Below are 26,502 nucleotides of genomic sequence, written 5' to 3' on the forward strand. Positions count from 1 at the left end.
AAAACACAATTGTGAGATATAAACTTGTAATTCTGAGAAAAAAAGTCAATCCTGAGATATAAACTCGCAATTCTGAGAAAAATTGTGAATTGTGAGTTTTTATCTTGCCATTCTGACTTTATTTCTCAACATTGCGACTTTGTCTTAAAATTGCGACTTTATGTCTGACAATTCTGACTTTATATCTCGCAATTCTAAGAAAAACAGAATTGTGAGTTTTTATTTTGCTATCTGACTTTATAACTTGCAATTGCATGTTTTTATCACAACAATTCTAACTTAATTTCAGTGTTTATATCTCAACTCTGACTTTATTACTCGCAACTGAGTTTAAACATCATAATTCTGAGAAAAAAGTCAGAATTGAAGTTTGCATCATTTGTGAGATGTAAACTCAATTGTGACAAAAAAGTCAAAATTGTGAGATAAAAAGGTCTTTTATCTTTGTTTTTTTTATTTATTTTTTTATTCAGTGGCTGAAACAGGCTTCCACACATTAGGGAAAGTAAATAATGGCACAAATGTTATTTTAGAGTGAACTGTCCCTTTAAGATGATTTGGTTGGTTTGGGAAGATACATTTGTACGTAAAAAAGTTTTCTCCGTCTTTCAGAGTAAAGCAACACGAGGTAAAGTTTCTAACCTACCACGACAGTAAGGAAGTAATGTATTATGCTCAAATAAAACAGTATTGGCTGCAGTATTGTCTTGGGATAAAAAGACAAGTTTGTTATGAAGTTTATTTAGCCTTATATTGGGACATCAAGCATTGATATGTAGAGTTCCCTGCCTTTTTTAAGCATTGACCCTTAATCTTGTGTTACAGTGAGGTGAAGAGAGTTCAAAAAGCATCTCTAGACCTCCCTAATAGAGTTAAGATTGTTACTGAAGGACGTTTGGCAGTCCTACACTTTCCCAACTCCTCTTTCTCTGTCATCTTCACCCTCGCCTTTCATTCAAACGAATCGCTCACATCTCAGTCCTATCCTTTCTTCACATTTCTACTTGTTTTTACGAGCTCTTTGATATCGTTTGCGTATTTAAACTCGGTTTCATTGTGTTCTCTTGTTTTTAATCCTTGTTATTACAACTAAGATTATTGTTGTTGCTCTCGATGTTGTCCTTGATGTTACGATTGCGAAGCTTCTACCAAATGAAAATAATAATAATTAAAAAAAACAGTCGAAACATTGATGCATTGTATGTTTGGTCCATGACATTTCTCTATACCGGACCTCTTGTAATAATATTTCACAAGGAGGTCAAACGGACTTCGGAATGATTGATATCATTGCTATCTAACGGACATCGCTTATATCTAGATTTGGGCCTTGCAAGCGAATAACCTGTATGCAGTGGATCACGTGTAACCATGAAATTGAAAACATATGAATGCATATATTCAAATCAACAACTGAAATTCCTTCCGCAGTGTTTCTTTATGATCTTTGGCTCCTACAAAAGCAAGCCTTGCAATGTAATCGCCTTAAATGGTAAAACAACTGTAAAGGGTTAATCAGCAGATGTGAACTCTGTATATGGCTGCAGTTGTACTATTCCTAGCTAGGCCTCAACTCAGACAGATCAGAGTTGAAATGTTAATTTATTTGCCCTGGTCCCCAGTATAGTTCCTTTGTTGAAACTGAAATATCGCTAGTTTCAGTGCTTGGTATTATTTGGGAGAGTTGTGTCAAATCAAGCACTTTCTGTCCATTTTTTCATTTCTGTCTTTTAATATTTTTTGTTGTTGTTGTTGTCAGCCTTTTGCGTTTTGTTTGTTTTCTGCTAAGCGTCACTGTGTACGTTGTGATTCCAGACAGTCAGTGACATTGTTGTGATCGACATTCGGCACACCGAACGGAACATGTTAATAATGCATCTTTCTCTCTTTTGTTTTGTTTTGTTTGTAATAAAATAAAAATTCAAATGAACAACTTCTGTTTTGCTGTTCTTGTTATTAAGAGAGTTTTATCGGTTCATTGGTATGTCTATTGCAGGGCTCCAGACTGTGTCTTATAAAAAAAATAATAATAATTTACAACGGTAATTTAAAATCTACTTACTCTTGACAACAGTCAGGAATGTTTTGTGTGTCCATTGCCAAACAAATTACTCTTATGAGTCGATTCTTTTTCATCAGTCAGTCAAAAAGATTCACTAAACAGCCTTGAACTCATTAGTGATTTGAATCAGACTCAATCAGTGAATCATTCAGGACCGTTACTGAATTTATAACTGACTCCCTCACAGTTCCATGAGTCCAGGGGCCTCATTTATAAAGACTTGCGTAGAAACCATCCTTGATTTTATCTTATAACTTTTCTGATTTGATCGTAAGAGCGATTCAGAGAAAACGAACGTACCACGAAATCCATGCGTATAAGCCAGTCATTCGGTTATAAATCACAAATGATCGTGGAATTGTGTGCAGCTGAATGTTCCGCCGTCGAAACACCCCTGCTTAATTAATTAACATAAAATGAGCTCATTCCTAAAGCAAAAACTCTGTGACAATGGCAAGAAAAAAGGAGCGCAAGAAATCAAATTATAGTGAGGCTGAACTATCTGCAATACCAGGCATTACCACAAGGAAACGGTCGTACGCCAAGCTGGAATCTGACGTGGAGATAAGTACTTTTCCACGTCAAAGACGGTTTTTATAAATCTGTACTTTGACGTGGATTTGATCGTACGAACACTCTAAGATCAAATCAGTGCGTAAGAAAGTTTTATAAATGAGGCCCCAGGAATCATTACAGTGATGATTACTTAAAGGGATAGTTCCCTAAAAATGAAAATTACCTCACGTTTTACTCACCCTCAAGCCATCCTAGATGTATATGACTTTCTTATTTCAAATGAATGCAATCTAATGTTCTTGCTCTTTCAAGTTTAATAAAGGCAGTGAATGGGTGTTGAGATTTCGAAGTCCAAAAAAGTGCATCAATCCATCATAAAAAATACTCCACACGGCTTTGGAGGGTTAATAACGGCCTTGACAAGCGAAGTGATACATTTGTGTATGAAAAATATCCATATTTTAAACTTTATGAACCTTTATATATCTCTAGCTTCTACTAACCATCGTTCCAGCACATGACATAAGATGTAGGCATAACGAAAGCTTTGGTGAGATTTGGTGATAGCCGTGTGGTTAGCGCGCCGACATATAGCGCCATTGTGCTCCGGGCGTCCCGTGTTCGAATCCCGACTCGAGGACCTTTCCCAATCCCGCCCCCTATCTCTCTCCCGCTTCGCTTCCTGTCCTATCATAATAAAAGGCCAAAAAAAGAAGTACAAAACCAGTGTTAATTTTGACAGCAAATTTTGAAATCTTTTACTAAAACGCCATTTTGTCTTAGTCGTATTTTAGTCATCTGAAGTTTTAGTTTTAGTCTACTTTAATCTACAGTTGTGGGTTTAGTTACAGTGTAATGGATTTATTAAACGTTTGTCTAAAATTACCGAACTCATTGTATAGGTTCGATATTAAAGAAGTAGTTCACTACCATAACAAAAATTTACAGATAATTTACTCTCCCCCTTGTCATCCAAGATGTTCATGTCTTTCTTTTTTTTACCAGTCATAAAAGAAATTATGTTTTCGGAGGAAAACATTTAAGGATTTTTTCTCCATATACTGAACTTATATGGTGCCCGCAAGTTTGAACTTCCCAAATGCAGTTTAAATGCAGCTTCAAAGGGCTCTAAATGATCCCAGCCGAGAAAGAAGTCTTGTTATTTTCTAAAAAAAAAAAAAAATTACAATTTGTATACTTTTTAACCTCAAATGCTCGTCTTGACAAGCTTTGTGTGTGCTCTGTGCACTCTGGTTTAAGACAGTTAGGGTATGTCAAAAAACTCCCATCTCATTTACTTCTCCAACTTCAAAGTCCTACATCGTTGTTTTACCTTTTTTTGGTAAAGGGCGTTTGATTTTCTTTGCATGTTCACTTTGTAAACACTTGTAAACACAGCAATGTAGGACGATTTTGAAGTTGGAGGAGAAAATTAGATGGGAGTCCAAAATTTTTGTTCGAAGTTTTTGCCCGTTAAAAAAACAAATACGACCTCACGTTTACACACTGCCTCCAAACTTTCATCCGTCATAAAAAATTTTGGATCAGGAAAGGATGACAAATACGAGAAAACGAAAAAAACGCATATGTACATTTCGGACTTAGTGTGCAATGACCTTAACTGCCTTGACCTGGAAGAGAGCATGGAGAAGAAAATGAGATGGAAGTTTTTTGACATACCCTAACTGTCTTAAACTGGAGTACACACAGAGCTTGTCAAGACGAGCATTTGGGGTTAAAAAGTATATAAATTGTTTGTTTTTTGTTTTTTTTTAGAAAATAACCGATCGTTTCGCTAGCTAAGACCCTTCTTCCTCGGCTGGGATCATTTACAGCCCTTTGAAGCTGCATTTAAACTGCGTTTTGGAAGTTCAAACTCGCGGGCACCATAGAAGTCCACTATATGTAGAGAAATCCTGAAAAAACATCTTGGATGACAAGGGGGTGGGTAAATTGTCTGTAAATTTTTGTTCTGGAAGTGAACTTCTCCTTTAAGGTTTTATCATGATAGACGCAGATTTAACTGCTGTGACATGCAACATGCCTTTATATTAAAATTCTAACATTATTATTTTAAGCAAACATGCATGCCTATTTAAATAAATTTAGATTTATCTTTATTAGGGCTACTAAGTGATTCAGTCAAGAGCAGTGAGTGATTTTCTGTTCTTCTTTTGTTGCTTGATTAACATAAATGCCACAGACAATAGCATCTAAATTGGGCTTGTGTCCCTTTAAAACCGAATATATGGATGCAAAGTACTGATACACATCCTATATTCTCCCAGCTGTTTACGTTCACCTAAGACGTAACCGAGTATGTTTGCGTGAATACTCGTCAAAATGGACAAGTCGACATAATTTTCTGTATTTCTCCGTTCATTAGATGCGAAAGTGTGAGAGGCGCTGCTTGGGTGTCTGTGCTCAAAAAACGGACGAATTGAGTTCTCTTTTGCGTCGTCAAATTTATCCATAGGTCTGCTCTTCTCTTACTCTCAGATATTTACATTTTTGAACGTTATGAGACGTGCAGCGAACTTATGCTAGCTTAAGTCCCAAATGTACGTGTCTATTCTTACTTTCTAACCAAGCAGCAGATTCGTTCTGAATGAATCTCTTCCCAGATCGAACCTTCCTAACATTTTGGTATCGTTTTTATTCGTTGACGAAAATGTCAATATAATAGTTTTTGTTTTCGTCGGTGAAAAAATGTCATTGACTAAAATGATGAGGTTATGTCAATGAAATTAAAACTGTGCAAAACGTTGAAGAATTTCAAATTTACAAAAATAAATCGTAATCCAAGAGGAAACTTTTTTTGCCCAGCCATAATATAAAGACAGTTTTGTTGCTGTAGGCTAAACAAAACTTAGTTCTCACAAGATTAGCATATTCTCACAGCGTATACTATGTCATGGTCATCTACTGGAGTGTCTCTCGCGCAAACCCGTGTACGACAGTTAGCATAAGCTACATTTTACAGTTTATAAAGTTAAAAATATGGATAATTTTCTTACACAAACACATCGCTTTGGAAGGCCTTTATTAACTTCTTGGATGGATGCACTTTCTCGAACTTCAAAATCTGCCACAGCCATTCACTGCCATTATGAAGCTTGGAAAAGCCAGGACATTTTTTTAAAATATAACTCCGATTGTATTCGTCTGAAAAAAGAAAGTCATATACACCCAGGATGGCTTGAGGGTGAGTAAATCATGGAGTAATTTTCATTTTTGGGTGATCTATCCCTTTAAGGTTTGCGTTTTTGCCTAGGTCCTTGTATGGTCAAAAACTAAACAAAAAAGAGCATTTTGGCAGACCAAATGAAATATGTTAATAATCTTCTTGACATTGGTACAGACTTAAATGTTAACATGAAACATGCCATGCAAATGTCTTTTAAAGTCTTAATATTTTGTCCTATTTGACTACAGTTATTTAATATTACAACATAATTTATGAAATCTGAATTGCATTTTGCAGGCTTGTAATGTAACTTCTTTAACTGGTTTACAAGTTATTTGGCTTTGAAAAACTACAGAGATTACTTTTCTTAATACCTTCTCAATCCCCATAAATGTAGGAACGTCAACCTGATTTACAGGTAGAATGCATTTTCAGATTATTTAAAAAATATGCCCATGAAAACAAAGAAACACCTGTGCATATTTTCAAATCGAAACTGCTTTCGTCACCTCAAATTCACACATTTACTCTCACAGAATCTGACTGCTTCATCTCGACCCAGTCAGGTTTATCTTGGATGTTTTAAAAGCAGAAACGGTGTCGTTAGCCAAATGTGGATTTTATGCGAGGAGTGAACCCAAACAGATGAAAAAAAAAATACTGAGTAGACAAGAGGGGAAGGAATGGGGCTAGAGAGCAGGGGGGAATAAGCACATGTTTTTCCTCAAAGGTTTTCAACTATTTGCTGCAGATTGAGATACAGGAAGTGAGAGTCCAGAAGCAAGTGGAAATAAGAAGGTTTGCGGGGGTCCGCATGAGGGTTCAGGAAACACAAAGAGGAAGCCGGCTGCATTATTAGGAAACCCATTTGGGGAAAAGTGCATTCGGAACGGCGGCTGTGATTTCCATTTCAGATTTAATTGACAGTATTGACAAGATTTACGAAAAGGCTTCAGGAGCGCTAAGTCAGGTAGACATTGACAGATTCGAGTCACCAGTGGTTTCATACATTTCTAATGAGTGAGATTAAATGACATTACGATGGTGTAAAAATCTGTAACTTTACCTTTTAAAAAAATATAACATGAAATTGCACATTATATAAAAACTAAAGGCATACTGTGACTTTGTTAAAGGTCTGTGCCATCCATGCCATCAACCTTCATGCCATATAGTCCACTTTCAGTAACACAGTACAGTACGCAAGATACGTCATCTGCTTTAAGAAGCCACTGCCTTTTCATCGATAAATATTAATATATGTTTCATATGTCACAGTGACAGTGTATTTGGAAAGAAACGTGTGGCTTGTTGTTGCAATTGGATGCAACAACCAAAGTAAAGTTCCTTGTGTATTTGATGCATATTTGGTCTCTCTGAGTTTTCATAACGACCAACCCGAAACCTTCATTTTTCTGCGCTGAACCCATCCAGTGGTAAGGCAGTTCAGGAACTAGGGCAACTCTGTTTTGGTCCAGCCAAGTAACCAGTGGTGAAACCTCTCATGCTTGTAGTGGCCTGCAACGCTGCTGAAAATTCATCGTCCTTCTGGTCAAACTGGTTATGCCAGTATATAAGCCAACCACGCTGCTGGAGCAATGTCTCTGGTATGCTGTAATTAAATGCTATATTTATATAGTAGAAATTGTGCTGGTTTGCGTTTAATAAGGCATTTGCAGCCAAACCGACAGAGTACCAAATGATTCCCCATAAATTGGTCCAGCAAGGCAAGTCGTGCAGTCATTAACATCCCGATGACATCTTCATGGAAGGGCACTTGCGTTCATAAAGGGGTCATCCGTGACCAAGGACAGCTGGTTCTAGAAACGTTCCTCGCTGAGTCAGAGTTTCCTCTTTTAAGGCAACGCCAGGTTCAAAGAGACAGGTTTAGGTTAGGTACTTTGGGGCCAGTGATCTGTGGAAAACTATAAAACTATTTTGTCCATACAGCTGAGGTGTCTGGAAAACCGTCTGTGCCTCTAGTTGACTTTGAAGAGGCCAAAGTAGTGTTTGCCCGACATCTGCAGAGTGAAGGAACCTCCGGTGACGGCCTTCAGCTCGGCGCCCTTGTTAAGGCGTAGGAGGCCGGAGACCTGGCAAGGCTTTAGGAAGTGAAACCTGTGGGAGCCAGACGCCGGTGTGGTTCCATACCCCTCGATACACTGGAGCAAAGGGCCTTTAGGAACGGACACCTCAAGCTTCACATACTGACTCTGGTTCTCGTTGAAGTGGACCTGGGGGTGGAAATGCAGGAGAAAGAGAACAAGTGAAACAGGAATGTTATGAGAGACCAGTTCAGAGCAGGGGACACAGCAAAGACTTTCAAAAAGGGAGCAAAAAAAAGAAGAAGTTATGACTAAACCAGAAGCTTTTTGATTTGATTTAACAGGAACCACTGAAATTTGAATTAGAATTTGATTTGTAATTTGGTACTGAATTGTAACTTAACATAAGGTAAATTATAAAGTAAAGTTTTCTATAGGTGGCATTTTAAAATGTTTTTAAAATCTCACAAAAGTGAGTACACCCCTCACATTTCAGCAACTATTTTAGTATATCTTCTCAAGGGACAATACTATAGAAATGAAACTTGGATATATTTTAGAGTGGAGTTACATTACAGTGGTCAGAGTCATACAGAGGTTTTCCAAGATGGGTTCCATTCGGAACAGGCCTTGCAAGGGTCAATCAACGAAGTTGGCCACTTGTTCTGTGTGTCAGGTGCAGAACCTGGCTTCAAAAAACAGATGCATGAGTGCTGCCAGCTGGGTCAGCCAAAAGGTCAGCTTGTCATTGCTCAGACCATACGCTGCACACTGCAACAAGTCGGTTTGCATAGGCGTCGTCCCAGAAGGAAGCCTCATCTGAAGCTGGCTCACAAGAAAGCCCGCAAACAGTTTGCTGAAGACAACCTGTCCAAGAGCATGAATTACTGGAACCATGTCCTGTGGTCTGATGAGACTATAAGATAAACTTGTTTGGCTCAGATAGTGTCCAGCATGTGTGGCAATGCTCTGGTGAGGACTACAAAGAAAACTGTGTCTTGCCTACAGTCAAGCATGGTGGTGGTAGCATCATGGTCTGGGGTTGCATGAGTGCTGCTGGTACTGGGGAGCTGCAGTTCATTGAGGGAAACATGGATTCTATTATGTACTTTACATTCTGAAGCATAACATGATGCCTTCCCTCCAGAAACTAGGCCGAACAGCAGTTTTCCAACATGTTAACGATCCCAAACAAACCACTAAGATGACAACTACATTGCTGAGGAAGCTGAAGGTGAAGGTGATGGGGTGGCCATGTATGTCCCCAGATCTGAACCCTATTAAGCACCTGTGGGGCATCCTCAAGCGTAAGGTGGAGAAGCACCATGTGTCTAACGTCCAGCAGCTCCGTGAGGATTGGAAGAGGATCCCAGCAACAACCTGTGCAGCTCTGGTCAATTCCATGACCAGGATGATTAAGGCAGTGCCAGATAACAATGGTGCTAACACAATATATTGATACTTTGGACAAGTTCACTTAGGGTGTACTCACTTTTGTATCTATCTATCTATCTATCTATCTTTGATTCTCTATACAAAATATCTATAAACCTTTTCACACAAAATATATATATATTTTGGCGATGTGCCTGGAAAGTTTGCAGCAATGTGGTTTAACTCACTTGACAGTACAGGAAGTAGACGCCGCTGCGCTCCACCTTGAAGGTGCCAGTCTCTGGATAATATTGCACTGCCCTGCTCATATTCAGCTGCTCCTCAGTCCATCCTTTAATGACTCCCTCATCTCCCACTAGGACGCACACAGTATTGAAGAATATTCCATATGACACATACATTTACAGAATATTCCACATATATATAATCCCAAATAACTCACCTTTTTGGACGGAATTGTTGGTTACTGTTAAAAATGAGATATATATTAGTCTGAGGGAATACAGCTGTTGGGTTTTTAACTCTTAATAAAATGAATTGCAATACTGTCCACTTACTCTCAAAATGAGAGGCCACTTTTCGTCCATTTCCTTTCCTCCCTCCCGCTTTGCAAGATAAAGACAAAAGAAAGCCGTGTTATGGAAAAAGAGACAAAACTCTCTGGGATGCAGATAACAGTCATCCATGTGGAGCTCCTGCAACTTCCAGCACTAAACAGCTGTGCAGATGCAAACATCATGGATTAATCTAGAATAATTTATACACCAGCTGAAGTCCTGATTGTCAAAGCAGATGGTGAAATATTTCCTTTCAGCTCTGTTCTACACTTCTCCTAGCCTTTGTTTTCAGTAACAGGCACTACGCACAGTATTTTCTACTTTCACCCCACCAGCTGGTTCCAGTCAACAAAAATGCAAAAACACACACACACACACACACACACACACACACACACACACACACACACACACACACACACACACAAATTAGACACTGCAAGAAAAATGAATTGTTGGCTCTTTCTTAACCTTTCTCATGCATGCAGAAAATAATCTTCCTATGAAACGAGATAGATTAACAGCTATGGCTACCGTTCAACTAAATGCAATAATTCAAACAAACCACCTCGAGAAATGTGTTATTTTTTTTCTTTGCCCCTCTCCAGAGACTCTCGAATCTCGCCTCAGGGGAGCTGCCTGAACTCCCGCTAGTCCGTCAAAATGTGCATTGACTGATCACCTAAGTCTCAGACTTCAAAAGGAACTTGCTAGAAATGGTTAAAACGACTGTTATTTCTGGCTGACCGCTTCGACTTGAAGCCGTGACTGTCCCTAAGGGGCACTATTCTGGGCTAGGAAAACAATATATATTTTGAGGAATGATTGTGGATAAGCATTTTGGCTCTGAAATCAGACAGCCGTCAGGTGTCAGCTGAAGACTTGCGGCTGCTCATTAGACTTCTGAGGGTCCATCAGTCTCTACACTCGTGTTTATTATTATTGTTGATCTTTTTGGCCGTAGTTCCTTACTTTTTGTTGTTTTTACCCTGTTGGCAGTGTTTTTTCCACCGTGCACTCGAGAGACCAACCTCAAGATGCCTTATCGCATAATTGCGACAGAATTTGAAGCAGAACTAAAGAAAGTCTATTGCTAATTAAAGCTATTTCAGGCTTCAGTGCAAGGGGTCACTTGTTTTAGAAGGTTGCTAAAACCGCCATGCCCTTGCGGTCCTTGTGCCAGTTGGTTTTTGCCGGGTGCGTGTCCATCCAGCTCAAACCTGTAATTTCTGCTGTCATTCAGCCTGCTGCCTACTGTTTCCTGTTGCAGCTTTTGGAAACATATGCCCAATGGTTTACCCAAGGTGCCGCGGTGTCCAAAACGGTTTGGTCTCTGTAAATATTGCGTGCAAAGACCAAAGATCATCCCTCTGCAGCTGCAAAGACTGCAGGTGATCCAAGGCTTGCTGACAACAGCTGTCGTGTGTCAGTTTTACGGCTTTGTGTTTAATAGCCTTTTGATACATCTCCTGCATTTTTCTAATCTCTGTGGTTTTATTCAATTTCCTTGAAAGAGTAATGTATGATTGCTATAATGGATAGCCTGCGTCTGAATCTGTCACAATCGCAGATCATTTGTTCAGTGTTTACTAGTCGAGCGCTTTGAATGGAGTTCAATAACTGGCTTGGTGCCTGACATAATGACATATGATGTCCTTCAGTACCATCTCTGCGGAACCTCTGACTCTCCAGCAGTTCGCGTTTTTCCAGGATGAGCTGGAAGATGGCCTTGCGCTGCATATTCACCTGCAAGAGAGAGAAATAACGAGCTAGAGGAAAAGAAAGAATAACATTTTTCATCGCCCTCAACAGCTTTTGCAGACAGATATGGGAGACAGACGCAACCAGTGTGACTGGGCCAAGAATGGAACCTAAATATGTGTGTCAAGTACGAGCAGGCCACTGGGGAGAAACACTGCTGGCTTCTATTAACTGGCGTTTTGCGGGTAACCCATGCAGTAGTCATAGCATTTGAAATAATCAAACCCAAGCTGGAGGCGTTCCTGAGCTAGACACAAACAAACAGTCACCAGAAGGCTGGCAAACACTGACACTCAGTTTTTAATAGGTCAACCACTTCCCCTAAATGAAATCCGGTAACAACACCTTGTATGTTTTTTTTTTTTACTTTAATGCAATACATTCTGGGAATGCTTCTCTGCTAAAAGGAAACTTTAAGTGGAGAAGAAAGGGCTGACAAGCAATGTGACAAGCATGTGAACGCTTTGTCAGCAGTTTAACAAACGTCTGGCAACAGAAACCACGGTTGTGCCTATAAGTGAAGTGAGTACCTGTCCATCTGGACTTTCAATCTACTCCATGCAAAGTGCATTTGGATCTACACTCGCCATATACAATTATGGAGGCACACAAATTGTACTGTGCGAGAAAGAAAAGTCATATGCAGAGTTTTAACCACATGTTTTTTTGTTTTTTTTTTAAGAGTGAAATATTGCTAGTTGGGTCAACTCTCGCCAGATATTGATTGCAGAATATCACATAAATACAGCTGTTGCCAAACCATAACTGTATATTTCCATGTTTCTAAAAATCCACAAAAGAACATTCCCCACATTTTTTACATACCTAACCATAAAGTTCATATTATATGGCAACAAGGATTAAAAACCTAGCTGATGTTAGTTACATGTCGTTGGTTTAGTAGTTCACAAAGAAGCATCAGAGAATGAATTTCGTCTTTAAATGTGACCATGGACCACAAAACCAGTCATAAGGGTCAGCTTTTTGAAATTGAGATTTATACATCATCTGAAAGATGAATAAATAAGCTTTCCATTGATCTATGGTCAATATTTGGCTGAGATACAACTATTTGAAAATCAATAATCTGAGGGTGCAAAAAATCTAAATATTGAGAAGTTCTTATCAATGCATATTACTAATCAAAAATTAAGTTTTGATGTATTTACAGTAGGAAATTAACTAAATATCTTTATGGAACATGATATGTACTTAATATCCTAATGATTTTTAGCATTAAACCAATCATAAAAATCAATAATTTTGACCCATACAATGTATTTTTGGCTATTGCTACAAATATACTCGTGCGACTTAAGGGTCACAAATGTGACCCTGGACCACAAAACCAGTCTTAAGTCGCTGGAGTATATTTGTAGCAATAGCCAAAAATACATTGTATGGGTCAAAATTATTGATTTTTCTTTTATGTCAAAAATCATTAGGAAATTAAGTAAAGATCATGTTACATTAAGATTTTTTTGTAAAATTCCTACTGTAAACCTATCAAAATGTAATTTTTGATTAGTAATATGCATTGTTAAGAACCTAATTTGGACAACTTTAAAGGTGATTTTCTCAGTATTTTGATTTTTTTGCACCCTCAGATTCCAGATTTTCAAATAGATGTATCTCGGCCAAATATTGTCCTATCCTAACAAACTATACATCAATAGAAAGCTTATTTATTGAGCTTTCATATGATGTATGTATCTCAGTTTTGTAAAATTTAACCTTATGACTGGTTTTGTGGTCCAGGGTCACAAATGAGGTAGGAAAATTTGCATAATTTAAAGTCTACACCTGCCATGGTGTTCTTTATTTTACCTCTCCGAATTCGGTCTGTGTCTTTAAATTTGTCCTAGTAGTAAAGTATGGTTTGTTAACGAATCTTTTAAGTGAATAATTTTCAAATGGGAAAAATCACTGATAAAACACTGAAATAAGATTTTGGTCGCATTTCCCTGGTGAAAAAAAAACAGCTAAAACCAGCCTAGGCTGGTTGGCTGGTTTTAGCTGGTCAACCAGCCTGGTTTTAGCTGGTCATAGCTGGTCAGCAGGCTGGTTTTAGAGGGGGTTTGGCCACTTTCCCAGTGGTTACTACTTCCAGCCTACTTCCAGCCTAAACCAGCCAACCCGCCTAGGCTGGTTTTAGCTGGGTTTTCATTCGTTCTTACATGGTTTCACACAAACAAGCTGTTACTACACTTTTAAGTGTCAGAAACCTTAAGTAGAAGTAGCCTATTTTAATTCAATAACACAAGTAATGAAGTAACTACTAACTACGATTCATAAGTGTTTTGAAATCAGAGTCCTACGCTGGTCACGCTGTATAATTTGATTCCCTAAAATGAAGCGAATCATAAGAGTCATTCGTTCGGGAATCGCTAAAGAGTTTGATTCCCTAAAAAGAACCGGCTCATAAGAGTCATTCGTTCTGGTCTGGAATCGCTGTAGAATTCGTGGTGCGCTCTATTCAGTAGCGGTGTTCGGGCGCTTGGAGAGTTGTGCAGGAACTCTCTCAGAACACTTTAGTACGGTGTTCCGTCCACAATAGCGAAAGAACGGACGCGTAGGAACGCTTACGAAATAGCGAACCCTATTCCAGTAATATTCCAGTAATTAAAACAATGCTCATAATTACAACAACATATGCTACTCATGACAAAGTTACCCATTTGTATCTGAGGGCAAGCTAAGCCTCGAAATGGTAGCTTACGAGTTGCAAATCATTTAACCATAATTACACAAACGCTTTTACGAGACGCGATGCTTAAAAGGCAATGTCAATTGGCTTCGAAACGCCCTCGTGCCAAGTAGATTTCCAGTAAATTGCCCTAAACATGGAGCGAAATTGGCAACAGAAACCATCACACTTGGCAGCGACTTTAGAAACTAAATAGGCCATAACTCACAGCACCCGGCGCGCAAAGTCTGGAAGGGTCATAAAAACGCGTCCCGCAGACCCCCAGCAGTGCCGCAGCTGTATGTTTGTATAATCAAGTGCCTCGAAATTATACGATTGCATTCTTCATGATATGCCTCCACAAAAAGGGCTTGCAAAGGGCTTTCGTGATTAAAAGAAAGAAAACGCGTAATTGCAAAATCACTGCATGATTAGTGAGAACTGCTTTGACAAATGTGCTTGGGAATGCATCTGACATGCACTTAAAAGACAAAAAACCAGAGCAAACGAGCCGTCGCGTTTACCTGCTCCAAGCGCTCCTGCAGAGTTTGGAAAGACCTGGACAGGTCCCGCGTTTGTCGCATTGTCCACACTGTAAATATGGCACTGCACACGGCCAGGGACAGAGCGAGCACGGCCATGAGCGACCAAACCAAGCGCAGTGTGCGGATCCGTCTCCTCTGAAGAATTCGCTGCATTGTTGCGCACACGGGTCGTTTACCGTTCTGGAGCTTCCACATCAATCATTCTGTCCATATTCCACGAGAACATCTCTGAGCCTCACTGGTAGGTCCCATGCGCGACAGCTTCTCCAACTCAGAGCGCAAATGCAGCTGTTGCAAAAGCAAACCTGCTTGCAATCGCTGCGAGATTGACCCAGCAAATCAGTCGCCGCTGGCAATGCTTTGGTATATGGAGACCTGGCTGCGTTTATTGCACAAACTGGCCCAAACGGAATAGCAATATTCCTTTCATTCCTGTGCAGAGAGTTGACAGTAGCACAGCAACACTGTGGGGTTGGGGTTCTACTCGCATCTTCCAGAGACCTGATTCTTTGGCATGACTTCCTCGTGTTCTCTTAGACAAATAGATAATGCTCTAGTCCATAAGAGGTGCCATTTCAAAGCACTTCTGCGTCCATGTGCTCAAGTATGCACTGCAGGGAAGTGAGTCCTGCACAGCAGTGGAAAACAGATTTCCTTCCCCCCTTCGTGCGGTGCCAAGTATTCTTATTCTGTAGCGAAATACTATTTAGCTCTGTCCTGCCTCAAATCAACAAGTGCGTTTGTCCGCGTGTCTTTTTCTAGAAGGCTGGCTGAACTGGTTGTTCTCTAACATTTCACCGCGTGTGACCATGCATTAATGCAGTAAATGCATTCATGCAAGAGAAAATTTGCTACAAAGAAAAGAGCTGCATAAAGCCAAGGGGCAGTCAGATTCAAATTAGACCAATCTACGTTTTTATGTAACCGACATAATGACCAGTTATTAAGCCTTATGACCAGTTTTGAAAACATTTGATGACTAACTTGTAAGACTAGTCTAAGCATTTATGCAACCGGCCACAGGCACTATTTCATAAGAAAAAAAAAAACCTTTAGATTCTTTATGCAACCCGAACCAGCTCATAAAACCTTGCGATTATTTCACTAGCAGGGGTTATTAAAATATTAACCTCTATTACCTTCAAATGACATGTAAATTGTTTGCTTTTGTCTCTTAATTCTAATATTTTGTTTATCATTTTTTTTTATCTCCTCTATGGTTTCTGAAATCACAAACAGCGCAGTCTAATCATCGCTTAATCATTTCCTAACAAAAATGTCAATATTGTGAAGATGTGTCTAGTTTTGCTCTCTCTTCTCCCTTCCAAAAACCCCAAACAATTGGATGGTTTCCTGGCAGTGAGTTCGATTATTATGAGTCAGAAAATGAGCCTGGGTCTGATTCAGTGTTTGATTTGCTGCGAAACGTTGGCCTGTCAATCGGTTGAGCATTTGAAGGATTAAATGAAACAACATACCCACGTCACAACTGTTGTCTCATTTGTTTTTAACACTGAAATACTATTTGAAAAAAACTTCTAAATGTGGTATTTGGTTAATCGCTTCTCCGGGTGAGCACTTGATGTCGCTGTTGCCTAAGGTGTGCTAACTGCAACATGTTGGCGTTTCAGCTGCTTAGTAGTGATCTGCAGGCCAAATGTGGGTTCTGCTTCCAGCTACGATTTAGCTTATGGTCATTGATTCAAAAATGAGCTTTGATGGCATTTACTATGTTTACTTTACGATTACTTGTGCATAGTTTGGTTCTACACTAATCTAGATCACACTGTTTTAAAAGCTTTTAGTCAAGTAAAAACACATGTCGTGAAACCATGGACAAATGTACTTTTATCAGTGGCCGATAGAACAACAGACTCCACAGTACACTGGATACAGCAGCTTGTAACTTTTTTGCCATCATCTTCACAATGAGGCTACACAGCTTTTCTAAAGTGCTACAAAATAACAGTTTAATTTTAGAAGGTCAGTACCAGTTACTTACTAAATAACTACATTTAGAGACTGAGGTACGTATAAGTTGTATGTTGTTCATGTTTATGATGTATTCAGTAACAGCACAAGATTTTCTTGCCAAAGACCTTTTGGCAGTAAACATAAAATATCTGGTTACTAAAAATGCACAAAAATCCACAAGGCAAAGTAAACAATTTAGAAAAGCAAAATCCAAGCACAATCTCACTAACCAATAACATATAGGGATTTAGCTTATTTACAATTTTAGTGCATTTCTCTACTTTTAGTGAGCTTATTATCTGTTATGACTGGTAACAGTTAGTCAAGAGAACAATGTGACTGATATCTGTGCATGTACAGCGTAAAACAGACACACCATCTTCTAAGTAGCCATGACTCTTGTGTACCAATATCAGTTCTTCATATATTAATTACAACATAGTTTTAAAAACACTACTTGTGTATAATTTTAATAAAGAGTGACTAGATGTACAAATAAAATAACATGTAATGTATGGCTAAATATTAAATTGGCTATTTAAATAGAACATCTAAGAGCAACAATTCTAAATTCTAAATAGAAATGATTGTAACAGCACCATCTCTAACAATTTCACTTCCACTCTTTCCACTGTTAGAAAAATGATTATGTCATAATATTCCCAATATACCATTGAGGTCAAAAGTTTACATACGCCTTGCAGAATCTGTCAAAAATTTAATAGACGTCTAAACATATCCCAATATTAGACTAGTCATCAATTAAAAAATAAAAAATTTAAATTAAAACAATTAAACCATAAAACCTTGTAAACGCTGCTGAGTTTGCTTACAGGATGGAATATCATACATCTAGCTAGTTATTTTGCCAAAAAATGGCATGCAACCAAATTCAAGGTTATATGGGCTGGAAGTGGGTTACACATAGCCGGACTATATCGGGTTTATAGTTAACCCAGAAGGTGAAATGACGACTATTGCTTGCTGGTATCATACAAAATACATGTTATTTTTTATTTAGCACTGACCTGAATAAGATATTTCACATAAAAGATGTTTACATATAGTCCATAGGAAAAAATAATAGTTGAATTTATAAAAATTACCCTGTTCAGAAATGTACATAGGCTTGATTCTAAATGATCCACAGCTGTTTAGTGATAGTTGTTTATGAGTCCCTTGTTTGTCCTGAACAAATAAACTGCCCGCTGTTCTTCAGAAAAATCCTTCAGATCCCACAAGTTCTTGTTTTTTTTTTTTTTTTTATAGCATTTTTGTGTATTTGAACCCTTTCCAACAATGACTGTGTAATTTTAAGATCCATCTTTTCACACTAAAGACAACTGAGGAACTCATATGTAACTATTAAAGAAGATCACTTATGTTTCAGAAGGAAACAAGAGCCGGGGGTGAAAACTTTTGAACAGAATGAATGTGTACATTTTTCCCATTTTACCTAAATATCATATTTTTTCAATTAGTACTGCCCTTCAGAAGCTACAGAAGACACTTACATGTTTCCCAGAAGACAAAATAAGTTAAATTAATGCTGATCTTCAAATTCTAAAAGTTTTCACCCCCGACACTTAATGTATCACGTTTCCTTCTGAAGCATCATTGAGCATTTTAACCTTCTGTAATAGTTGAGTCCCTCAGTTGTCCTCAGTGTAAAAAGATGGATCTCAAAATCATACAGTCGTTATTGGAAAGGGTTCAAATGCTGAAAAAACAGAATTTGTGGGACCTGAAGGAATTTTCTGAAGAACAGCAAGCAGTTTAACTGTGAAGGACAAACAAGAGACTCATGAACAACTATCACAAAACAAAAAATATATAGTATTAAGAATCAAGTGTATGTAAACTTTTGAATGGGGTCATTACCATTATTTTCTCTTGTGGACTGTATGTAAATGTATTTTATGTGAAATATCCTATTCAGGTCAGTACTAAATAAAAAGTCACATGCCTTTTGTATGATGTATGTAAACTTTTGACTTCAACTGTATATGCAATTCCCAATAACACAACAGTGCACTTCTGAATCTTTGGTTAGGCCAGACTTTGCAGTTTAAGTATGTAGAATGGATCAATATGTAATGCAATTTTTGAGGCAACATAAATAAGCAGCATTTTCAGTCTGTCTTTTGTTCTCTGCAATAATGCTTGTCTATATTGCCTCATAAACTTGCGTTTCATTAAGAAAATGTATATAGGATAAAAGCATGGTCTTCATGTGCTTTTCAAACAACTTGTTACTTGTGGCACTGGTCAGTGGTTGACAGGGATATCTATGTGCTTTAAAATTTAAAGATCCCCTTGGGCCAAGTGTTCAAGGGCATCACCCTCACAGCGCATGCAGTGATAGCCGAGGTCAGAGGTCACATCCCAGCAGCCCCGCTTTAGGTAGAAGTCAAGAGATGATTTGTTCCAGTCCAGCACAGTGAAATTCAGCTGCGTGCAACCAGCAGCCATACCAAGCTGAGGGCGATTGTAATCACAAACATGTAAAATCATACACAATCAACAATAATCTAATTCTCAATTTGTTAACAGATTGTGCCATATGCTGCTATTATCTAGTACAAATAAACACCCCTCACCTGGGAAACTTTGGACATCAGAGCCTTGCCAATGCCTTTCCCTGGAAGTACTCACAGAAAACCATTATTCAGTCACAGGGCTAACAATTTATTTTCAATTCAAATAAACAAAAGCACATAGTGTGGTTTCCTTACCTCTGAACTCTGGCATCACATACAGATCCTCCATGTACACCGCCCGACCTTTCCACGAACTGTATGTGTAGAAGTACAGAGAGTAACCAACCTTGGTATGACCTGTAAAGAGATATACATACATGAATCATCACTGTCAGCCTGAAGGCTAAAATAAAATTTAAAAAAAACTCAAACATACTCTGTGTAAACAATATCAAGTTGTAAAAAATACAATTACCAAAATATTAGAATATTTAGCTATACACAAAAAAACGAAATTTTACCCACAGGCTATCCAAGATTGAGATAAGTTTGTTTCTTTATCAAAACAGAAATTTGGCATTTCATCACTTGCTCACCAGTGAATGCTCTGTAGTGAATGGGTGCCGTCAGAATGAGAGTCTAAACACCTGATAAAAACAACAAAGTAATCCACTTGACTCCAGTCCATCAATGAACATCATGTGTAGCAAAAAGCTGCATGTTTATATCGAAACAAATCCATTATTCAGTTTTAACATTGCAGCTAAAATACAAGTCCTCCATTCAACATACAGCTTTCGCCAGTGAAAAGGTTGTCTCGTCAGTTTAAGTGCTGTTGTGTTTACAAGTGAAAACAGCCTAAAACAGTTCTAAATATTTCAGTGTCACTGAAGGAAGAGTTGTGGTTCAGTATTATGGGCTCGAATTTTGGGCGAAAGCAACACTTTCAAGTTAAAACGCATTAATGATGGATTTGTTTGCAGTTTTTCACTTTACAAGACATTAAATGATGGATTGGAGTTGTGTGGATTACTCGCGGCTTATTGTGATGTTTTTATCAGCTATTTGGACTCTGACGGCACCCATTCACTGCAGAGGATCCATTGGTACATTTGATACATTTACATGTAATATACTCCAAATCTGTTTTGATACAGAAACATAATCACCTACATCTCGAATGGCCTGCAGAGTTTGTTGATTTTCAGAAACTATTCATTTTTGGGTAAACAAATCTTGCATGAGTAAATACCACAATAAAGTAAATATTGTGGCGATGTTGTTTAAAAAATAGTGTAGAAAATGTACGTATGTAACTGTAAAAAGTAAAGTCAGAAAACTGAAGTCAGAGAGGATAAAAGGTTATCTAACATCTATGCACTTAGACTAGACATGACACACATGCTCAGATTAGATAACAAATATGTACCCCAGTGCAGGGCAGCGTAAAAGGACAGTAGTTTTTATTTGATGTTTTAATAGGATTGTTCATCCATGATGAATACTGAATCAAATGCCTGCTTCTTTTTTCTCACCCTCTCTGGACTTAAGGTGTTCTGGCACTTCAGCAATGATTCCATGGAAAAAAGGATTTTTGGAGAATCCATCCTGCTCCAGATCTATAGTAGAGAAATATGATAGGCATCAGCTTCAAATTCTTACTAAAGCAATTCACTGAATTATTTATTGCGAGCAAAAGATTGCATTAGTATTGAAAAGATGTGACAATCAGGCCTACCTTTTTGTGTAATCTTGACCTGGTCAGAAACTTTCTCATACTCTGCCAGTTCCTATTGTGAAATATTTGACAACAAAAACAGCCATGTGGATCATGCACATACTTGCTTGAGATAACTGTTTCTAGTATTTACCATCCATTGAACGTTTAAAGTCATTTAAGTCATTTTTTTATTTTCGCATGCACCATAACTAACAAGGTTTCAGTAATTAGGGTTATTTTGATGTATGATGTGACAATGGCCTGTGTAATGTAGTGGTCAAGCTACACTCTGATGTTCTGATTCTTTTATCTTCATTATTATGCGCATTCACGATTCTAAACACACTGACAGGTGAAGGCTGCTGCACGTTTCCGACTCCGAGCATACCAAATGCAGTCCACTAGGCTCAATGACAGGAAAGTGTCAGATTATAGTGTGCCAAATGAAAATGGCTTACTGTAACTCCGTCATCAAAATACTGATGTAATTACATACGTTACGCGTTAAAATAACAGCAGTGTTTGGAAGATAATGAAAGGTTGCGCATGCTGTCTATGACGCAGCAGATATGTGTTTCTATTTTTCATTAAGACTCTAAAATTGTCATAAATGGACGCACGCTTATGACACGCGGGCACGTAGGCTCACCAGTATCATCCGCGAGATGTCCTTACAGTCCTCGAGAGTGGCGGCTCGGATTGTGAAATCCATCCTGTGTTCAATAATAACAAGCTGAGCAAAAAAAAAAAACCCTGAGTGTTTGTCAACGTGGAATATTATGAAATGGAAATACGGAAGGGATGTGTTTATATAGCTCTGACGCTCACGCGGTACTCAGAAACTGCTGAAACAGCGCCATCTGCAGTTTCTGATGTGATAACACAGTTCCGTCATCACTATTAGTCATTTTTACGATTATTGTAAAGAAAACTCTGTAAATTAGCCTTCTATTAATTTTAAAACAGTATATTAAACTGTTTTAGGCCTATTTAGATCTAGATATGCACGTTATCTTTCCACAGAAGCAGTATATTCAAAGGTTGACTCAAGACAGCTGGTTTAACAGTTGCTTTCATTTTTATCTGTAACATGTGTGACTAAACTATTTCTCCCTCACACATTCTGTGGCTTCTTTTCTGAATCATTTAAACATTACGTAGCTATATTCAGCTATTATTATTATTATTATTATTATTATTAATAGCCACTTTTAGTCAGTCAGTCAGTTAGGCTAATCAATCATTCAGTCAGTCAGTCAGTCAGTCAGTCAGTCTATCCGTCTGTCTATCTATCTTTCTGTTGGTCTATCTAGCATCTATCTATCTACAGTGGTGTGAAAAAGCGTTTTTTTTTTTTTTTTTTTTTGCATGTTTGTCACATTTTAATGTTTCAGATCATCAAACAAATGTAAATGTTAATCAAATTTAACACAAGTAAACATAACATGCAGTTTTTAAATGAAGGGTTTTTTTTTTATGAAGGGGAAAAAAATCCAAACCCACATGGCCCTGTGTGAAAATGTGTTTAAAAAGAACATAAAGGCTCGTCTCAGTTTTGCCAGAACACATCTTGATGATCCCCAAGACTTTTGGGAAAATACTCTGTGGACTGACGAGACAGAAGTTTAACTTTTTGGAAGGTGTGTGTCCCATTACGTAAAAGTAACACAGCATTTCAGAAAAAGAACATTATATCAACAGTAAAATATAGTGGTGGTAGTGTGATGGTCTGGGGCTGTTTTGCTGCTTCTGGACCTGGAAGAGTGCTGTGATAAATGAAACCATGAATTCTGCTGTCTACTAAAATCCTGAAGGACAATGTATGGCCATCTGTTCGTGACCTCAAGCTGAAGCAAACTTGGGTTCTGCAGCAGGACAATGATCCAAAACACAACAGCAAAGAAAAACAAAATGAAGACTTTGGAGTGGCCTAGTCAAAGTCCTGACCTGAATCCTATTGAGATGCTGTGGCATGACCTTAAAAAGGTGGTTCATGCCCGAAAACCCTCCAATGTGGCTGAATTACAACAATTCTGCCTAGATGAGTGGGTGAAAATTCCTGACAGCGCTGTAACAGACTCATTGAAAGTTATAAACGCTTGATTGCAGTTGTTGCTGTTAAGGGTGGCCCAACCAGTTATTAAGTTTAGGGGGCAAACACTTTTTCACACAGGGCCATGTGGGTTTGGATTTTGTTTTCCCTTCATAATAAAAAAACTTCATTCAAAAACTGCATGTTGTGTTTACTTGTGTTATCTTTGATAAATATTTAAATTTGTTTGATGATCTGAAACAATAAAGTGTGACAAACATGCAAAAAAAAAAAAAAAAAAAAATGAGGAAGGGGGCCAACACTTTCACACCACTCTATCTATCTATCTATCTATCTATCTATCTATCTATCTATCTATCTATCTATCTATCTGTCTGTCTGTCTTTCTGTCTATCATTCTGTATCATTCTTTTGTCATATGGGGTCATACGAATTTCTTAAAATTTAAATGAACTTTAATTCTACTACTCTATATTTAAATTCAAATTCACATTGCAATTGTGTTCCCTGTTTGCTACCTCAATACAAATTCTGTTCAAAGCAGCAGTTGAATGATTGCATAAGAGAGTGAACCATTTAAGAATAGAAAATGATTATACATAAAACAGTGCAGTCAGTTCGAACATAGCACAGTGCTCATTCAGTAAATGCACAGCTAAACAGATGAGTTTTGAGTCTGGATTTAAATGTGGCTAATGTTTTAGCACATCTGGGCCCGTATTCACAAAACATCTTAAGGCTAAAAGTAACTCATAACTTGCTGAATTAGGAGAAAATCTTAAAAATAATGGGCGTGTCAGTCCTAAATTTAAGACTCCTAAATTTTTACTCTAAGAGTATTTCACAAAGCGTTTTAGCACTAAAACTAGCTCCTAAATCTGAGAAACATTAGGAGTAGTGAAGAGGACTCCTAAGTCACTAAGACCAAATCCCACACAGCAAAATCTCCAGTGTTAAAATCCTGGTGTTAAAGGAGTAGTTCACTTTCAGAACAAAAAATTACAGATAATGTACTTACCCCCTTGTCATCCAAGATGTTCATGTCTTTCTTCAGTTGTAAGGAAGTTATGTTTTTTGAGGAAAACATTTCAGGATTTCTCTCCATATAATGGACTTCTATGGTGCCCCTGAGTTTGACCTCCAATATGCAGCTTGGTCTGGTATGGTCTTGGTATGGTCTGTTTCCTTTTCTTGTTTAGTTAATTAGTTATTCTGTCCACCTGTGTTTAATAATTATCCTCATTAGTTCCTTGTTTGTTTAGTATGTATAGCCCTTCCCTTCCTGAGTTTCTTTGTTCTGTCTTAATGTTGTGTGAAGAGGTTGTGTTCTCCCTTTTGTTTTATTAAAAGTTCTGTTTGTTTGAAATTCTGGGTTCCATTGTTCTCCCTCATGCTCCTCACCTTCCACAACCTGTAACGCATATTGATTTTTAGTGATATTTGTGTGTTGCGCACTTGTAAACTTTTTCACAGAGAGACATTCTTTCACACGGGAGATGTCTTTGATGTGCCAGAGACATGGGTAAGCCACAACTGCATATTTTAAGATTATTGATTGAGAATGGCATCTACACTAGACTAGACTACACTACACTAGTCTGTTTTGTCCTTATTCCGAGGCCACCGTAGCCACCCAGATCCAGACTGTATCCAGATCAGATGGTCACTGCAGTCCACTGGATCCAGTCCGGATCTAGTCCAGATGGTGGATCAGCACAACTAGATGAGCCCTAGAGACAGATTTTACCCTTGTGAACACCTCGTCAACTACACACCCATTGGCACAAGACTACAGGAACCAGACAAGTCCTCTACTCAATCTGACTTTATTGTAGACTAGATTTAAACTGCTGGTTTCGTCAGAGCAGAGGAGAATGGAACACTATTTCAACACACTATTCCCTGTTTAATAATGTAAACCTGCTTTGACACAATCTGCATTGTAAAATGTGCTATATACATAACGGTGACTTGACTATTGTACATGATACTTGTCTCTGATATTTCACCTGATAAAAGGATGTGAAATTATACTGTTTTTTTTTTTTTTTTCGTTATTTAGTTTTCCAATTTTACAGGAGTACTTTTGTGATGCTGCAAATGTGAGTGGCTATCTGGCTTGGCTAAAAACTGCAGAGTAACACATCTCGTCATGCTGAAAACAAAGAATAAGACTACTCTCTCCAACGAGGTCCAAACTCTTAGCACTCTTAAGACTGTTGTAAGCATTATGCATAAATGTAAACGTGTATTGTTTTGTGGGTTTATTTTTTAATATATTCACATGAACACTGGTGCAGTGTTGACCAGTTAATCCATAAGTGTTAAAGGTCCCATATTGTACACATTTCTGGAGGTTTATTTTAGTAGTTGATGTCCTTAAGAATATATATTTGCGGTATAAGTGCCAAAATCCATGAGAGGGTGCTCGCTGCAGAGCCATATGGGAGGAGCTGGAGCTCCAGCCCCCCCGCTGGAGGTAATGGGTGGAAATAGACACCTAACCACACCCTAACCCTACCCATCACCAAACCTTAACTCCACCCATTTGTTCACTCAGAGGTGGAGCTGGACATCAAGAGAGGTGGAGCTGGAGGCCATTTGGCTCTGCAGTGAGCAGTACTTGAAATCCATCTCAATATATTTTTACAGCTCCTTTTTTAGGAGCTCTGTCAAAAACAGGTCGATTTTGGCCCATCTATTTAATATTCATGAGCCTCTCTTCTGATTGGCCTGTTGTTTTCTGAGTGACGCACAGCCAGGCCAATCACAGTTAACTACGGTCATGTATGCTTGATAAAGAGAGCCTAGCCTGCTGATACTCAACAGGATATTTCAGAATGATCATTAATGTTTTTTCTTTTTCAAACACCGAATGCAGTAAGCTACATAACTGTTGCTTCAGTTTCACAATGCGCGCTGATTCTGGAAAATTACAGGAACGAGCGCTGTGTGAACAAAAAAAAAAGCCAGAACCATAAAGGCAGTGTTGTAGTGATGATGCACGTTATCATGCGACTCTTCACGACGAAAAAATACGTGCAAAGTGGAATGAAGCGGCGATCGAGCAGAGCCAGCTCCTCACTATCAGCGCTGAAGCACAGTTTGTTCAGGTTAGTTTCAGTTTAGTGAAACATACGCGTCGCATTACATCTCACGTCCAAACGTCACATGTCTTTATGGGTTGTGTGTAAAGCATGCACAGATTCCGGAAAACAACTGTGAATGAACCAAATCAAACAACTCCGGAACAAATCATGGGACACATTATCCGTGTATTTACCGGAATCGCTGTGTGAAAGAGGCTGAAGTTGATGTGCCACTGGTCTCTTATATTCACGTTGTTCTGAAGCCTGTGCAATGATGTAGTTTCTACATCTATCGACTGAACAGGGTTTTCTCGACTGTTTTTGTGTTGTTGTTGCTTAGCAATGTTATGGACATGATATTGTCTGGGTTTGACAAAAGGAGGGTGGGACGGTGGTTGGTGCTCGGGGTGGTGACTGAAGGCAGTGACTGAG

At 38.4% G+C, this 26,502-nt stretch overlaps 2 protein-coding genes across 2 annotated transcripts; both read right to left on the reverse strand.

Annotated features, from left to right (window-relative positions):
* Positions 1 to 5,633: 5,633 nt before the first annotated feature.
* tnfsf12 (TNF superfamily member 12) lies at positions 5,634 to 15,487 on the reverse strand. The gene is made up of 6 exons (XM_073837268.1): positions 14,734 to 15,487; positions 11,427 to 11,508; positions 9,763 to 9,810; positions 9,648 to 9,671; positions 9,433 to 9,560; positions 5,634 to 7,999 (listed from the first exon to the last, which is right to left on the reverse strand). Exons 1-6 carry the CDS (start codon positions 14,947 to 14,949, stop codon positions 7,745 to 7,747), a joined length of 753 nt encoding a protein of 250 aa, XP_073693369.1. The 5' UTR covers positions 14,950 to 15,487; the 3' UTR covers positions 5,634 to 7,744.
* A 1,092-nt stretch (positions 15,488 to 16,579) lies between these two features.
* Positions 16,580 to 21,716, reverse strand: LOC141332164 (thialysine N-epsilon-acetyltransferase-like). Its single transcript, XM_073837270.1, has 6 exons — positions 21,578 to 21,716; positions 20,947 to 20,998; positions 20,744 to 20,827; positions 19,464 to 19,565; positions 19,329 to 19,369; positions 16,580 to 19,206 (listed from the first exon to the last, which is right to left on the reverse strand). Exons 1-6 carry the CDS (start codon positions 21,638 to 21,640, stop codon positions 19,033 to 19,035), a joined length of 516 nt encoding a protein of 171 aa, XP_073693371.1. The 5' UTR covers positions 21,641 to 21,716; the 3' UTR covers positions 16,580 to 19,032.
* Positions 21,717 to 26,502: the final 4,786 nt, after the last annotated feature.

Source organism: Garra rufa, chromosome 3 (genome assembly GCF_049309525.1).
Source record: "Garra rufa chromosome 3, GarRuf1.0, whole genome shotgun sequence".
Classification (NCBI taxonomy): Eukaryota; Metazoa; Chordata; class Actinopteri; order Cypriniformes; family Cyprinidae; genus Garra; species Garra rufa.

Excerpts from the sequence above, each read along its gene's own strand:
- LOC141332164 (XM_073837270.1), bottom strand. The coding sequence starts at position 21,640 with ATGGATTTCACAATCCGAGCCGCCACTCTCGAGGACTGTAAGGACATC. Across the intron at positions 19,566-20,743 it reads ACACCTTAAGTCCAGAGAGG|GTCATACCAAGGTTGGTTAC; the intron begins GTGAGAAAAAAG and ends ATCTCTTTACAG. Across the intron at positions 19,207-19,328 it reads TGATGTCCAAAGTTTCCCAG|CTTGGTATGGCTGCTGGTTG; the intron begins GTGAGGGGTGTT and ends AATCGCCCTCAG.
- tnfsf12 (XM_073837268.1), bottom strand. The coding sequence starts at position 14,949 with ATGTGGAAGCTCCAGAACGGTAAACGACCCGTGTGCGCAACAATGCAG. Across the intron at positions 11,509-14,733 it reads TGCAGGAGCGCTTGGAGCAG|GTGAATATGCAGCGCAAGGC; the intron begins GTAAACGCGACG and ends TCTCTCTTGCAG. Across the intron at positions 9,561-9,647 it reads CAACAATTCCGTCCAAAAAG|TGGGAGATGAGGGAGTCATT; the intron begins GTGAGTTATTTG and ends TGTGCGTCCTAG.